The sequence below is a fragment of the Panthera tigris genome, chromosome X, assembly GCF_018350195.1.
Source record: "Panthera tigris isolate Pti1 chromosome X, P.tigris_Pti1_mat1.1, whole genome shotgun sequence".
Taxonomy (NCBI): Eukaryota; Metazoa; Chordata; class Mammalia; order Carnivora; family Felidae; genus Panthera; species Panthera tigris.
In genome coordinates, this window is record NC_056677.1 from 90,239,711 (window position 1) to 90,257,186 (window position 17,476).

The window sequence follows — 17,476 nt, forward strand, 5'->3', positions numbered from 1 at the left end:
TATGCCTCAAACGTGGAAAAAAATCTATGTGTAAATCTGATTATTTGGGAGTTATTTTATTATTTAATTTTTTTTTTTAGTTTATTTATTTTTTGAGAGAGAGAGTGAGAGCAGGGGAGGGGCAGGGAGAGAGGGAGGGAGAGAGTTCCAAACAGGCTCCCCACTGTCAGTGCAGAGCCCGACACAAGGCTCCAGCTGGTGACCGTGAGATCATGACCTGAGCCGAAATCAAGAGACGCTCAACTGACTGAACAACTCAGGCACCCCCTTTTGTAAAAAAATTTTTTGGAAGGGAGTTATTTTGTTTTGTTTGGCTTTGTTTTATTATTTCTTAATTTACATCCAAGTTAATTAGCATATAGTGCCATAATGATTTCAGAAGTAGATTCCAGTGACTCACCCCCTATGTATAACACCCAGTGCTTATCCCAAGTCCTTAATGCCCTTTACCCATCTAGCCCATACTCCCACCCACAACCCCTCCAGCAACTCTCAGTTTGTTCTCTGTATTTGAGTCTCTTATGGTTTGTCCCCCTCCCTGTTTTTATATTATTTTTGCTTCCCTTCCCTTATGGCCATCTGTTTTGTATCTTAAGTTCCATATATGAGTGAAGTCATATGATATTTGTCTTTCTCTAATTTCGCTTAGCATAATATCCTCTAGTTCCATCCATGTTGTTGCAAATGGCAAGATTTCATTCCTTTTGATTGTCAAGTAATATTCCATTGTGTATATATACCACATCATCTTTTAAAAAAATTTTTAACATTTATTCATTTTTGAGAGACAGAAACACAGAGTGAGTGGGGGAGGAGCAGAGAGAAAGGGAGACACAGACTCTGAAGCAGGCTCCAGGCTCTGAGCAGTCAGCACAGAGCCTAATGTGGGGCTAGAACTTACGGACCATGAGATCATGACCTGAGCTGAAGTCTGACGCTTTACCGACTGAACCACTCAGGCACCCCCCACAGCATCTTTATCCATTCATCTGTCGATGGACATTTGGGGTCTTTCCATACTTTGCCTATTGTTAACAGCGCTGCCATAAACATTGGGGTGCGTGTGCCCCTCGAAACAGCACTCTTGTATCCCTTGGATAAATACCTAGTAGTGCAATTGCTGGGTTGTAGGGTAGTTCTATTTTTAACGTTTTGAGGAACCTCCATACTGTTTTCCAGAGTGGCTGCACCAGTTTGCATTCTCAACAGAAGTGCAAAAGAGATCCTCTTTCTCCACATCCTCACCAACTTGTTGCCTGAGTTGTTCATTTTAGCCATTTGGACAGGTATGAGGTGGTATCTCAATGTGGTTTTAATTTGTATTTCCCTGATGATGAGTGATGTTGAGCATTTTTTTCATGTGTCTGTTAGCCGTCTGGATGTCTTCTTTGGAAAAGTGTCTATCCATGTCTTTCTCCCATTTCTTCACTGGATTACTTGTTTTTTGGGTGTTGAGTTTGATAGTTCTTTGTAGATTTTGGATACTAACCCTTTATCCGATATGTCATTTGCAAATATCTTCTCCCATTCCATTGGTTGCCTTTTCATTTCACTGTGCAGAAGCTTTTTATCTTGATGAGGTGGAGGGGAGTTATTTTAAAAGACGCCTTATGGCAAATCACTTTGCAATGCAAACAAGCACTTTTTTCATTTGTATTTGTTAACCAAGATTTTATTAGTTTTTCTTAGAGGGGGTTACAGAGAAGATGCTCTGAAGGGCTGGGTAGCCCCTGGATATTTAAGTAATCTCTGGACTGCTTGCTTTCTCAACCAGAGAAAGAATCTCATTAGATTGACTATTCACTTGCCAAATATTTACTGAATGTCTAAAAGTGCTGGCCCCTGGGTCTCCGTCCTTTCAGAGCTCTCCAGTCTAATCAGGGAGAGCACGGTTGAGCAAATCCATCATTTTTACACATACAGTTGACCTTTGAATAACATGAGTTTGAATTGTACAGGTCCACTTAAATATGCAAATTTTGCATAGTCCATCCAGTATTGTAAAGTATTTTCTCTTATGTTTTTCTTACATTTCCTTTTCTCTAGCTGACTTTATTGTAAGAATACAGTACATCATACGTATAACACACAAAATATATGTTCATCGGCTGTGTTATCGTAAGACTTCTGGTCAACAGTAGACTATTAGTAGTTAAGTTTTGCAGGAGTTATATGTGAATTTTCGACTGTGCGTGGGGGGGGGGGCTGGCACCTATAACCCCCAAATTATTGAATGGCCAACTGTAATGGCATGTACAAGGTGAACGCCCTCAATGTCCTTTTTTAATTTTTTTTAATTTTTTTTTAATGTTTATTTTTGAGACAGAGAGAGCCAGAGCATGAACGGGGGAGGGTCAGAGAGAGGGGGGGACACAGAATCCAAAGCAGGCTCCAGGCTCTGAGCTGTCAGCACAGAGCCCGATGCGGGGCTCCAAATCACGGACCGTGAGATCATGACCTGAGCCGAAGTCAGACACTCAACCGACTGAGCCACCCAGGCGCCCCAACCCTCATCTCTAAAATAGGGCCAGTAATGGGATGTACCACACAGTGCTGTGGTGAAGATTAACTAAGAAAACATGCAGGTCAACAGATTGCATTACAGAGACAGGCACGAGGGAAGTGCTTTGGTTATTTTGCAGGAGCATGCGGGAGGGTACACGAAGTGTGCCTGAAACAGGTGGACCAGGTCTGAGATGAGCAATGCGATTTTTAAGAGAGGAGTAGGTGTTCATTAAGTAGAAACATCAGGGGATGAATATTCCAGGCAAAGGGAGCTGCGTGCAAAGGCACAGAAGTACTAAGGACATGATAAGTTCCAGAAGATCAGAGTTGGCCCGGTAGAAGGATACAGTACATAGGGGAGAAAGGATATATGGTGGCAAACCAGAAGGGGAGCAGGCCAGGCTCCACAGAGGAGGTAACATTTCGACTGGGTTCTTGAAGGATGAGTAGGAGTTTGCCATCCAAAGGCGAGGGAAGAACAGTCTGGTGGTGGGAAGAGCATATACAAAGGCCTGAAGTTGTAAATGTGTATGAAATATTTGGGAGACAGTGTTCTGGAGCTGGAGCTCTGCATTTAGGGAGTCCTGTCTCCCATGGAGAGGTTTCGGGGGTATCTGAGCATGTTTGGCTGACTGGTGGGGTGGGGCCCTGCATTCAATCCGCAGGAGGGATTCAGTGGGGAACGTAAGCAGTACATGTGAACCATAAGGAAGAAGGATTAGGAGGATGGTCTCATGTCTGTCTCAGAGGCTTATATTCAGCACAGGCTCTGCCTACAGGCAGCTGAACCCTGACAAAATGGCTGCAACTGGAACTTGAAGGACTCGTTTGCACGCAAACTCCTGGAGACTCTGAGGCACAAGAAGACCCTGACTTGGTCTATGTAACACAAACTCAAGGACTACGTGTTAAAGTGGTTCAGTGTAAGGTGGCAAAGTGTAACATCACGGGTGGGGAAGGAGGAGGACACTCTCTCCGCTTGTGCACAGGATACGGTGCCACTGGGGAAGACTGAGGATTCTGGAGCACCGCCACCATTGCTGGCACCTCTAAGCCTGCAGAAGGAGCACCCACCAGTCATATCATGGTGGGCAGTGGTAGAAGCAGTGGGCAGCCATGTTCTCCAGCAGGTGCCCATCACAGAGTGGGGGTCCAAAGCAAGAAAGGAATGAAAGCGTGGGTAACATGTGGTAGCAGGATGTATCCTTGAGGCCAGAGGAGATAATCTTTGGGACTTCCTGGGAATCACCGGGAGGTGGAGACTACAGAGAAGAAAAGATCCTGCAAGAGGAGAGATATGCAAAAACCAGTAAAGATGGGCCACGTCTAGGAGACCAAATGACTAGGACTCAGTGAAATTTGAACGTGGGTGAGGGAAAGGGAAGAGTGCCAGAGGGACCCAGCATATCGGGTTTGAATTCTATGTGGTTCCCCCACTGGAGGTGGAGTAATGTTGGGATTTTGAACCCACCATTCCGGAAGATGCTGGGTGTAAGGGTAGGGGGAAGCTAACAGAGGTGAGGGGAACTAGGTAGAGCTAATGCACAGTAAGGGGTTGGCACCCAGAAGCCAAAATTCAGTCCAGGTCGTAGGTCAAGAATTGTGGGTTTCGAGGGCTCAGCATGCGAAAATGGCTTCCCATGCACCTCACACACCAGGATAACATTCTTTTTCCCATACCCTTCAATCTTTTCCTTTCTATAGGATCCCTTCCTTTAGTATTCAGACATGGTTAAGTATCTCCCATATTTAAAACAAAAACTTTCCTTTGACCCCGTATCCTTCTCCAGCTACTTCCTTCACCTTAGCTCTCCACTCTCTGTAATGAAGCTTCTCCAAAGGGTGGTTCCTCCACTCACTGCTGGCCCCTGCTCCCATCCCTCTGCCAACATCTCACCACCAATGACTTCTGTGTTGCTAGCACCAGCGCAGTTTTCTGTCTTATATTATCTGACATTTCGGCTCTCGTGGCCTCTGTGATGGCACAAATTTAACCAGTGTTAGGGGTCTGAGGGAACTTAGTTTGGATCAACATATACGATGAAACTCTTACCTTGCTTCCTATAAAAATGTGCCACCGAGCAGCACACCGAAATTGAGGCCTTCCTGAAACCTAAGCCAATGGCCTTCTTTCCCCCAATCTCTTAAATGTCTTGGCCTAAAGTGGAAGCCAGAAATAAATGGCCATTTTCACTGTCGTGCCCTTCTTGAATATCCATGGTCATAAATGAACGTTTGGTAATCATTTGACATGCGCTGGCTAAATTAAGCCTCACGGCACAACTGCAAGCAAAAGGCAATAGTACCACAATTATCCCCATTTTAATCATATTTTTTAATATTTATTTATTTTTCAGAGGGAGAGAATAAGCGTGGGCAGGGGAGGGGCAGAGAGAGAGACGGAGACACAGAATCTAAAGCAGGCTCCAGGCTCGGAGCTGTCAGCACACAGCCCGACGTGGAGCTCGAACTCACGAACCATGAGATCGTGACCTGAGCTGAAGTTGCAGGCTTAACCGACCGAGCCACCCAGGTGCCCCATTATCCCCATTTTATAGATGGGGACACTGGCACAGCTGTTAAGCACAGAGCTGGGATCAAAAACACGGGTAGGCCAACCACAAAGTCCCCACTCTTAACGACGATGCCACAGCCTGAGAGGGGTGTCCAGCCAAGTGGGAGACAGCCGAGCCCACCCATCACCTGCTACCCAGTCCCAGGTCAGCACCGACCAGAGAGTCAATCACTCACGCAGCATTCCTGCAGATGATGTTTCAAAATTCACCTTTTTATTAATTTAAAAATCCAGAATTACAGCGACTACATAAATAAGTACCCTATTTAGGTACATGTCCCGTGAGAAGAGTAAAGGGCTAATACTGTGACGTTACTCTTACTTGTGTACACGAGTTAACTATGACATGCCTACAACTGCTAAGTGGTGTTTATGGTCTTTGTTGTTCCAAGTGTTTATGATACAAATAAATATACAAGAAGAACCACATCCATTCCTCTCCTAACTACAGGTGGCTTGGCCTCATCTCCCCACGTCCCACTGCCTACACGACACCGAACGCTGGGTTTCCACGTTGGCCGAGCACAGCTCCCCAGCTTGTGCTTCACACGGCACTTTGTAAAGGTGTGTCCCAGCACCCGGGGGCAGAAGTCTATCTAGGGAAGCTCTCTGGGTGTTCCCTTATGGTTGAGCTTTCAGAGAACACCTGGGTGGGAAGGCTTTGGGGTGAGTCATCCAGAAGGGGAAACCACCGCTTGCTTTGGGATTCAGTTACTTGTTTCCACACTATGGAAATACTGCCACCTCTGGGAGGGAGGCAGCAGCTGCTGAACACCGTCGTCCCCCTCCTCCGCAATAATGCTCTGTGGCCTTTCAGCCCCTGGATGTCCTACCACCCTCTCCCGCGGAGAATATGAAGGAAAGGTTGGTAAGAGGCTTATCCCATAAAGGCCTGGCCACGAGGCACTCCTGTGTCTCCTAATTTAGGAGAACAGCCTCCTTTACGCCAGGTTGCCATAAAGACTGGGCCCGATTGCTGTCAAATGCTGTAAGGAAACCAGTGTTCCTCTCCCCTATGGTCACGGAGTGGGAAATACAGGATTTCTGGGCCCCTAATATTTCTGAGTCTTCATTAGAGTTCATTCATGCCCCTCAGAAGGGATAAATCTAGGAGGCAGGCTTGAGATCCTTGTGGAGAATTCAGAGTTTTGTCACAAAGATGATTTCTAAAGCCAGGCCTCAGAATGGAGAGCTTCTACTTCTGGGATTGAGCTGCAAAGAGACAGTTTTCAGAGCAGCCTGGATTAGGATTCACGATTCAGATCTGGGCTTGGTGGATGAGAGGAGAGTGGTAGGAAGGTTTAGAACAAAGATCCTTATCAGAATTTCCATTTCCTCAAAGGAGCAGTAATTCTCCTAACTGAAGAGGCAACATTCAGAAGATGTGGGAGGACTGGGCCCCTCTGCAAAGTCAAAATCAGCTCCTGTAACTGGAGAAGGAAGAAAACTGCCCTCTTAAGGAGCTTCTAGAATTTAATCACTTAACTTCAATTTTTGGGCTACCGAACTAGGGCATCAAGGAAATTAGTGAGTGTCAAGCTATTCGTCAGTGAGTTCTATTGACTCGAACCCACATACGGTTGCCTTGTTGACACTGACCAACCGTTTACTTCAACAATTATTTTGTTTTACGTGGATTCGGTTTCTGAAGATTTTACCCAGTTCTCACTTTTTGATGGGGGCCCCCACAGGTTCAGGGAGAAAAGCGAAGCGGTCTCATCAGGGAAATGTTAATTATCGCTTCCAAGGGAATGCGACCATGAAATAGTGTTTTTGTTCTTCACCCTTCCATCAGAGTCAGTGACTTTAGCAGCCACACCACTGACCTAAGGGTTGAGCCTTTTGCTCACAATTCCTTCTTTATCTTCCTGAGTACCCACAACTTCAAAGCGACCTGGGAGCCAGGCAAGAGAAAGGAGGGGGGAATCTATGCTGGCTGTGCCTCAGAATGAAGACTGCAGTTTAGTCTGTGTGTGCGTGTGCGTGTGTGTGTGTGTGTGCGTGTGTGTGTGCGTGTGTGTGTGTGTGTGTGAGGATGGGGTGTTAATTTTTTTAAAAAAAACACAAGACATTCTAAAATTCAAAGAGTATGATTTCATACAAATATTTTCTCTGTACTACAGAACTCCTACTAAGCATTTCTCTCCTGTTTCTTTCACTGGAATAACTTTCTAGATAGAAACCCTAGGGTTTTGTTTACTCTTTAACCTGTAAAGAAATGTGATTCTCCCAGAAACTTAGAGCAGTGCTGTGGTGTTCTATCCCCCTTCCTCCCACAAATAATTCAAGACTCTCCCAGTCTCTTTGGAGGAGATGTTTAAGGACTGACACATAAAGGAGCAAGTTATGCTGTGCATGGCGTGAATAATAAACTGCATTTGAGTTTGGGGTTTTAGGGCACTGTTGACTTAAGCAAAATAAGCCTGCAGTCCAGCTGCGGCTTGATTTTTCTTGCTCTATCCTATCCAATACCATCTGTCTCCTCTAACAGTGGCCCTTTTCAGACCTTTCCAGGTACAAAACCTTGACCAAATCTTCAAGCTCAGTTCTGCACACACGACTCGAACACATCTGGCTGATCTGAGCTTCTCCTTCGGTGAAGATCTTCCACTGGCCTAGAAAGCAAACACAAAGCAGCCCAGAGAGGTAAGAGGAGAGCAGAGCCAATTAGGAGTGTGACCAACCTAACCCGATCCTTACCCACTCACTCGCCGGGAGGAGCTGGAAGCCAAATGTCAGGGGGTTTCAGCAAAACAGCGCCCAAAACACTTTTCTGGGGATAGATATGGAAAGTGGGCCACAGAATGTTCATTTCAACACACAGTATTTGTAAGAATCCCAAGAATAATAGGTAATTGCCTCCAGAGTCAAACCTAAGTATTATTTTTGGAATTTTTACAGTATATTTAGCATTTGTAAAATGCTCCACTATCAGGCTGTTAGCTCTTTAGGGGATTCCCTTGGGACCAGGTCAAATAAGGCACTTTGGAAAACAGTACCTGTGCGTTCCTGAGGTCCCGCTTACTTTTCAGGGGCAAGATACTGGTGTAGGTGACTCGATTATTTAGTGCTCTTTTTTCTATTCCTGCCCTTTGTTAAAAACTTCCCACCTCGGTTTTCTCCTGTGCTCACATGCTGTCTTAACACCCCCCTCTTAGGATCCCTCCCATTCTCTGTTTTCTCCTCTCCCTGCCAGCATGTCCTTACCAGCTCATCTCTTCCCCCATTGCATCATGCCAACTGAACGAACAGTCTGGAGTGCACTCCCCGTGCTGAGCACTGGAAACCATTCTAGATCACCTCTTTTTTCAACCGTCCCTTTTCTGACTGTCCTGGTCCTTGAGTGGCAAGATCTTCCTTCTCCTTAGCGTCATCTTGCCATGGCAAAGAATCTTGATGACAAACCGCCCACCCTGGATACCCACTTTGGGTCTTTTTCTCCCTGCTCTCATGGCGTTACAGCCTAGGGAACTCCTAGTCCAAGGTCAGCGAGCTCCTCTCAATCCAGAGCCAATTTTGAACCACTTTTCTTTCCCTAGCCACAGAAGAACATGACCCTCTTCATTAAGGACTCCATTTCCCTGCTCCTTTGTCTCTTGGGTTCTTCACTTTTCTCCGTTCTCTCCAACTCAGTGGGAAAGGAGAGAAGGGTCGGGCAAGGAACCACCTCGTACTGAAGCCCTGCTGTGTGCCAGGATCTGAGAGCCACATGACAGAAAGGGCCAGGCTTGTTGTTCTTTGTCCCCAGGTGACCCCGCAGGATCGTCTCATTACCCACTTCCTTCAGCTGCACACATCTGGGGGCACACACCATCTACTTCCGTTATACACCCCCAATCCCATTATGCCTAGCATAGGGCCTTTCTCACAGTAAAAACTAAAACATGTTCTTTGAAATTCATCGGTAATTTAAAAAAATCACATCATTCATACCAGACCCTAGACTCTGCCCCCTTCATTTCCAACCCCTCCATATGAATTCTCCTACGGGGCAGTTTATGGTCTATCAGTCTCCTACAGAATACACAAGTAACCTCGTTAACCCTATTTCCAGCTGCCCACCGTGGAACTCTGCTCAGATGGCCTTTATGTATCTGAATGTAAACATGTTTCAAATGAAACACATTTTTTTTTTTCTCCCCGGCAGTACCTGCCTGTTCTCCAGAGCCTCCCCTTGGCAAATTATCACTATTCACCCGGTCTGTAAAATTGTTACTCCTGGAGCCATTCCAAACTCATTTCTCTCTTTGTAGCCATCTTGATGATTTAAACTCAGAGGTGTCCCTCACCGTGACCTCTCCTCCCTGGTCCAACCGACTTAATACAGTATTTTAATTCAGACTACCATCAGCTACTTAACGCCGACAGTCCACTTTCCAGTCCACACAGCAGGCACCTCTTTCTAAAAAACATGTGCACGCACCGTGCACTTGCTTAAAGTCCTCCCCCGGGGTTCTCTGGCCTGGCAATCAAGTCTAACTTCTCAGCATGGCATAATGGGCTCTTTGGGATATGACCTCATCAAAGTAGGTACACCATAAATCCATCCGCTAGCCAAGAGACATCTTTGCAGAGCACCATTTTTGTTATCAGTAGGCCGTTTGTAAATCTGCAGCAACCACCAACGCGACTGGACTTCCATGTGAACTTCTCACCGGCTTCTTCCAGGGCTGCCCACCCCCCACATTTCTTGTTTGTTTCTGGCAGAGTCTCCTTTTAGGCAGCACCCTCTCCCTGAATTGATTTCCTGACCTGTTGCACAGTCACACCCTTCTCTTTGAAAACACACCTCCTCCCCGAAGCCCACCTGGCTCTTGTCTCATTGTGCCTTGCAGATTCCCCTGAGTACTCAGGTAGTTAACTCTTGAGAGCTAGGCTGATTCACAGTGAAGGCATTTTCATGTTCTGTCTGGCCCATTAGAATACCCGGTTGATACAAATTCTGGGCCTTTTATTCCTTCGGAAGTGCTCGCCACCTCCCAGCGCCTAGCAGTATCTAGTCCTTAGGCTCCATCCTGCATTAGAAAGAGGGTAAGCTGCCGAAGTGCTTGAGTCCTTGAGTGCTTTTAAAGAAACATGACCCCCTGGGGGCAGTTTCGAAGAGTCAAACAGAACTTTGGTAGGACACAGGAATTGAGACGCTTTCATTTTCCATCTCCCACCCCCACCGCTGGAGGACACATCCTTCCAGAGGTCAAGTCTCCACAAGTGTACCAGCCCTGGAATCCTGTGAGCTTTCTCTGACCTTCTTGACACGCTGGGGTTAGCAGTTTTCATTAAAGATATTCAGGAAACCTTGACTCAAGGTAGCTGATGCTGAGACTACATCTGGATTTGTATTCATCGGGTCCCAGTTTTTCAGTTCACATTCGGACCCCCCCGCCCCCCCCCCCCGAGTCACCCGGAGAAGAGACACAACAGACTCTAAGGTTGACACTGAGCACTGCTAATGTTCACTGAGAACACAAGCGGACCTTGTTTGGGGCTATACTACGTTGAAGACTGGAGGCGTTTTCCAGGGAGGAGCGAAGAAAGACAGGTACCACTTACTCAGCGTTGTCCTGGTCACCAGCTTGAAGTGATGGAGCTCCTCAAACATCCTCTTGGAGATCTTCTCAATATGGAAGTGCTGGAGGATGCCTGGAACCAAGTAAAAAGTGGGGGCAGGTGGTCAGGCCCTCCCTATCTGGAACCACCACCCCCTTTTTCTGCTTGGGCTGGGCATATCATCTCATTACAGGGGCTTAGGAGTATCGAGCTGGGCTGTGTAATGTGCTTAACCAGGAACTTGGATGGCTCAAGGGTTATAATTGACTCCATCTGTTTCTTTGGCTCACTGGCCTCCCCTTGGTTCTCCAGAGGATAGAGATATGGCAGATCGTGTTGCTGACCATGGGACCCCCTCCTAGGGAAAGCCACATGGAACCGGGCATGGGTGCTGGTGGGAGCTGTTATAGCCAAAGGCAGTATTAGAAATTCTGCCCTTGCCCCACGTCCAGGTAGATTATGTCCCTGCCAAACCACTGGGCTGCCCTTCTGGCCAAGCAGTGAGAGCCAGCAGTGGGATTGAAGACAGGTTGTTTGTGTAAATGGAGAAGCCATCCCTGTTCTTGAACTCACTGAAAAGCATATTTTCCTTTGGGAAATCTTCACAGCTCCTTTGGCTTTCCCTTACAGAAAATGGGGAAAGTTAAAATAAAGGTGGGGGGGGGCACAGTCTCAACTTTGCCTGAATAGTTTTTATCAGAATAACACATAAACTGCAAATGGCCTTGCAGTTACAGAGCAACATGTTACCAGCCTACTTCATCCTCAAGAGGTCTAGAGAAGGCAACGTAATTGAAACCTGGGTTATCCTCTGCTCACCGAGCACAGACCGTGGCTGCCCAGCCCTGAACAAGAAGTCCTTCAGATGCTACCCCAGCAAGCGTGGAAAAATATCCACGCGCCTCTAGGGAGTGAGCGATGTGGGGCAACCAAATATTGGGTCCACTGTTAGGGAAGCCAAAAGGACAGGGCTTAGTCCTAGGTGACCAGTTACAGAGGAGCTAGGGAGTTAGACATGGAACATGGACATTCCTAGGTATAGAGCAAAAATGAATACAGACAAGAAACCTGTGTGTGTTCTAGCATATTTTTTTAAGGGGCGGGGAGGAACTCATTCTTTCTGGCAAGAGAAGTTGTGAAAAGGGAGAGGAAGAAGCCCTAGAAATACTCGAGCCATCGTTTCTCAAAGTATGGCCCGAGTGCTGCCTGAATTAGAATCACCTGGCTGTTTGTTACTGTTGAGGTGCTACCTAAGGTCTACTGAATTCACGTCTCTTGGATGGGGCCAGGGAGCTGTGTTGTAAACCGGCTCCTTTACATGGTATGTAAAGCTCCTCAGTATGATGCTGAGGCATACTAAACTTTGAGCACTCTCGAGGCTTACTTACGCAGGAGCCAGGAGAAAAAGGATGTGCGCTGTTTCCCAGCTGAAATCTTACCTCTTCACTTGGATTCCTAGAAAACGCGGCCAGCCTAGATCAATACTAGCCTTGTTAACTGTGGGATGGTCTGAAGGGCTGTAGGATCACAACGAACACGATGCGGCTGGCTATGGCAGTCGGGGTGAGTGATCGGAAAAGGAACTGGATGGACAGAATGACAGGGATTGTTCCTCTGGGCGAGACGCTTCTTGAGGGCGGGGATGAGGTTTTCAGTGCGTGTCACCCCAGAGTACATAGCGCGATTTGAGAGACGCAGCTTTGCACTGAATGGATGGATTTTCCTGTTTGTTGAGGTTCAGATGGGAAAAGAATGGGTAGGCTACAGTTTGGTAGGCTGCCGTCGTGGCTGTGCATTAGAATCACCTGTGGAGCTTTAAAAACAAACACGTGGGGCGCCTGGGTGGCTCGGTCGGTTAAGCGGCCGATTTCGGCTCAGGTCATGATCTCGAGGTCCGTGAGTTCGAGCCCCGGGTCGGGCTCTGTGCTGACAGCTCAGAGCCTGGAGCCTGTTTTGGATTCTGTGTCTCCCTCTCTCTGACCCTTCCCCGTTCATGCTCTGTCTCTCCCTGTCTCAAAAATAAATAAAAAACGTTTAAAAACAAACAAACAAACACGTATGCCAAGGCCCCATCCCTGGCCGATCAATCAGCAGCCCTGGAGGGAGGCCCAGGCATTTGGTATTCACAAAAACCTCTCCCACGTGATTCTGATGTGCAGCCAGGGTTGCAAAGCACTCCTCCAGCCTTCGTTGGTACAAGAAAGACAACAAGCCCCAAGGGCCAATGCTGACTTTTTGGACCAGGTCATGGTTAAAGGTCAAAGGTCACAATCACCACCTGTCAGTCATGTGGTAGTTGCTGAGCGATCAGGAAAACTGACCCAAACGGAGGAGCTGGTTGAAGCAAAATTAAGGCGAGTCTTCCCCTCCTTCCCTGGTCCCCCACCCCTTACAAAAAAAAATAACAAGGAATTAATATTGTCTTGCTCACCCTTTCGGATGGTCCAAACGTGCACCTCCACCTGAGGTGGTCTCTCGGTCTCCAGGGCTATTTTTCTGGTGGTCTCCCCATCCTCCATGAACACAGACTCATACACGGGCATGGTTTCTTCTCCACAAAAGTAGCCCTTACTGTCAAAGCTTTGGCCCGGAAGTTCTTCTGGAATTGGGAAGCAGGTATCTCATTGTACATAGTGTCTCACGCTCATCGAAAGTGGACAATCAACGAGAACATTCTTACAGAGTTAGAAATTCCACCCCTATTCCTTTGGCTCAGTTTAAACTGCGCTGTAACAGCCACCAAATCACAAAGGACCACATGACCTTTGATTTAAGTCTACACGACAACAGAATCCATAGATGTGCAGAACACTGGCCCACAAACCAAACTGGATCCACCCACCACCACAGGAGAAGTAGACCTTCATGAGGAGGAAGAACGCGGCCAGGTACAAATCTCTTAGGCACGTCAGGGTACATAGGATTTTCCATGCTGGGTCCGGATCATGGTCTGTTTAGCACAGTGTTACCAACCGAGACCCAGGGAATGGGCTGACAGAGGGTCTTGCTTAACTTCCCTGACATCACTTTGGTATACTTAGAAAACATTTTATGACCCTCATTTATGTGCATATAGTTGCCCAAAGGATCTATCCAAATTGGCTTGACATTTCTGAATGCTCTTTGATTTGTTTGTGAGGGGAACGATAATACCGGATCAGCACCCGTGCCAAAACCTAGATGTCAGATTAGTCATATGCATGCTATGCCAAATGAACGGCTGGGAGACACAAAAAATTGGTCAAATCCCTCAACTATGGATCATTTAAAGTATAAACTAAACTGCTGGATTTCAGCTTCCAGGCATAAAGATACCAGCCCCTTCAAACTTCCCATTCTGCTCCACCCTTCTCCTCCTTCGGCCCCCTACCAAAAGAAAAAAAAAAAAAGTTTTTCCAAGTTGGTGATCTGTGAGTTAAGATTCTTTGCAGGCTTCATGAGCAGCACCCTCTTCAACTATGGCTTTAAAGTGTACCCTCGCATGAGGAGGAACAAAGAGAAGCCATGGACACCCTGAAAACTTTGAATATGTGCAGAAGTCATGTGTAAGACTATCTGATGAAACCACTGAGTGCTGGGTTCTTTGGATCTGTGACTCTAATTAGGGAGACTCATTGTTAGCCGATCAGATGCATCGGGACCAGAGGCTGTAGTCAAATTGCTATTGCCCATCTCGTGCTGACCTGATTCCCACCCTCCACCACCATCTCGGCAGTGTAAGGACAAAATCGAAGTCACCTCTTGGTGATTCCAGGTGGAACTACTCAATTTGTAGATCATCCTAGGATCAAGCCTCCTTTCTCCTTTGGCCCTTTTTAGTTATTTAATTGCTTGGTGGGCCAGTCCTTTGTGGTGATATGTTAGGTAATTAAGGGACGTGTGCTAGCACTTTGCCAGAGGAGTGGGTCTCTGAGTTCCCAGGGACCTCTGTGTATTTATCACCTTGAGAATGACAGCTGAGTTCAGTTGTTAATTTTTTTTTTTTGCACCAGCTTAATACTGGCTACAGCTGTTAACTGCCATGCGAAATCCATGATGGCTCTGTAAATACCTGTCATGTACTAAAAGTTCTCCTAGTGTCCTGAAGACTTGTCTTGCACCCCCCCACCACCCCCACCGAGAGCTTAATGGACTCAGCGGAAGGGCTCTATGAACAACAAAACCCATCAGTGACTCAACCCTGGCTGGCACTTGAAAATATTAAGAGTAAACAAACTGTGCCTTTCAAGGCATCCAGTAGGCAACAACCTCCCTGTTCCACACCCTCCACATCAAGGTGCTTTCTGATTACTCCATGCTCACCTAGTTGCGTTTCCTTCCAAGGAAGCCTGCTATGCTCACAGTCATTTCTGGCCATACCCACCTCCCTTGAGAATGCTCATATCCCGAGCTCTCCACAGCTAAGAAATTGACAAAGCATTTCCTTATGGAGGTGGTAATGACTGACGAGGATGTATTAGCCCAGATAAGTTTTAAGTCTTAACAGGGGTGTTTTACACTGTATGCCGAAAGGACTGTGTAATTATAGGAATTCCAGATACCGGGGTGGTGTGGTGGGGATGGGAGCGGAGCTGAAGAACCTTCAGGAAGTGAAAGTCCTACACAATCTTGTAGGTGGCCACTAATAAGCAAGGCCAGGCCAGCCTCTACCAGAGCAAAGGCAAGAGAGGGAAGTAAAACTCACATCCTTAATTTTGGCCCTAGTTTGTGACTGGAGGAGGCTGTGATCATGTGTTCTAAGGAAACTTTTGGCTAGATCATCAGTGAATTTGATTTATCTCTTTTCCCTTCTCAACACAAATAGCTGAATTTACTGTTCTTTTCTACATTGATCTTCTTCCCTCTCCACTCTTTCTCCCTTTTTCTCTGTCATGTGTTATCTTTTTTTAAATTAATTTATTTTGAGAGACAGAGAGCACAAGTAAGGGAGGGGCAGAGAAAGGTGGGGAGAGAGAGAGAGAGAGAGAGAGAGAGAGAGAGAGAGAGAATCTAAAGCAGGCTCCGCACTGTTGCACAAAGCCTGATGTGGGGCTCGAACTCATGCACCGTGAGATCATGACCTCAGCCGAAACCAAAGAGTCAGATGCTTAACTGACTGAGCCACCTGGGCGTATTCTTAATCTAAGTGTATTACAAGTACTTTCTTTTTTTAACAGTAAGTGGGACCACAATATAAATATTGTTTTGGAGCAAAGCTTTGTACTTAACAAATATGTCACAAACATCTTTCCATGCCATTAAGTCTTGGTCTACAATGTTTTTTTTTTTAATTAGTTTTTTAGAGAGAGAGAGAGAATGTGAGAGTGGGGGAGAAGGGCAGAGGGATAGAGAATCTCAAGCAGGCTCCACACTCAGCATGGAGCGCAACGCAGGGCTTGGTCCCATGACCCTTGGATCATGACCTGAGCTGATGTCAAGAATTGGATGCTCAGGTGCCTGGGTGGCTCAGTTGGTTAAGCGTCTGACTTCGGCTCAGGTCATGATCTCACGGTTCATGGGTTTGAGCCCCACATCAGGCCCTCTGTCAGTGCAGAGCCTGCTTCGGATCCTCTGTCCCCACTTCTGTCTCTGCACCTCCCCCATGCTTGCTCGTGCTCTCTCTCATTCTCTCAAAAATAAACATTAAAAAAAATTAAGAGTCAAATGCTCAACCAGCTGAGACACCCAGGCACCTCAGTCTACAATGATTTTGAATGGCCATCTGATAAGCCATGGTACAGCTATACCATAACTTATTTAACCATTCCCATATTGGTAGATTTTCAAATTGTTTCCGATTTTTTACTGCTGTAAACAACATTGAAGAAAAAATCCTTATTTGTGTATCTGTGTATCCCTCTCATTACTTTCTTAGGATTCCTAGGAGTGAATTACTTAGCCAAAGAGTAGGAAAGTAAAGGTTTTAATAAATACTGCCAACATGAGAAGCCAACTATTTAAAAGCCAATGCCTGTTCTACATTCACTTATTTGAATCACCTATATCTCTAAACGACTAAGCATTACAATGAAATGAGATTTGGTCTGAAGATCTGAGATTGAAATTGGAATATTATATAGCAGGGAGGATTTACCTTCCCTGGGGTAGTTTAGATCATGATTAGTTTTGTCTGAAAATGTCATGTTGCATTACTTATATGACTGTAGGTGTTCCACCCTTGACCCAAACCAAAAAACATAAAATAAAATTGTGTTGGTAGAATTACTCCGAAGTGACACTAAAAGGTTTGAGGATCCGGCAAGATCACAGACTTGGAAGTCACAACAGGTTATTGTGACTTGGGTGGCCCCCCTGTCCAGATCACGCTCAGAATGTGCTCTCTCCCTATCTCTAATGAGTGCATTTTCTCATCAATTTTATTATTTTTTTAAAGATTTTATTTTATTTATTTTACTATTTTTAAAATTTTTAGTTTTATGTAAATCTTAGTTAACATATGGTGTAATAATGATTTCAGAAGTAGAATTTAGTGATTCATCACTTACATATAACACCCAGTGCTCATCCCAACAGGTGTCCTCCTTAATGCCCATCACCCATCTAGCCCACCCTCATCCACCTCCCCTCCAGCAACCCTCAGTTTGTTCTCTGTATTTCAGAGTCTCTTATGGTTTGCCTCCCTGTTTTTCTCTTATTTTTTCCTTCCCTTCCCCTATATTCATCTCTTTTCTTTCTTAAATTCCACATGGGTGAAATCATAGAATGCTCATCTTTCTCTGACTTACTTCACTTAGCAGGATACTCTAGTTCCACCTGCATTGTTGCAAAGGGCAAGATTTCATTCTTTTTGATCACCGAGTAGTATTCCATTGTATACACATATCACATCTTCTTTATCCATTCACCAGT

The 17,476-nt window shown here is 46.0% G+C and overlaps 1 protein-coding gene across 4 annotated transcripts in view; it reads right to left on the reverse strand.

Moving 5' to 3' along the window:
* Positions 1-5,272: 5,272 nt before the first annotated feature.
* The window catches only part of CHRDL1 (chordin like 1), a 117,990-nt gene continuing 105,786 nt past the window's right edge, over positions 5,273-17,476 (reverse strand). For all 4 annotated transcript variants that reach the window (XM_042974810.1, XM_042974808.1, XM_042974809.1 and 1 more), the window contains exons 10-12: positions 13,059-13,226; positions 10,631-10,720; positions 5,273-7,695 (exon numbers count right to left, since the gene is read on the reverse strand). In XM_042974810.1, the coding sequence (XP_042830744.1) occupies positions 7,565-7,695; positions 10,631-10,720; positions 13,059-13,226 (389 nt within the window). In that variant the 3' untranslated portion in view covers positions 5,273-7,564. The remainder of the gene's footprint in view (positions 7,696-10,630; positions 10,721-13,058; positions 13,227-17,476) is intronic.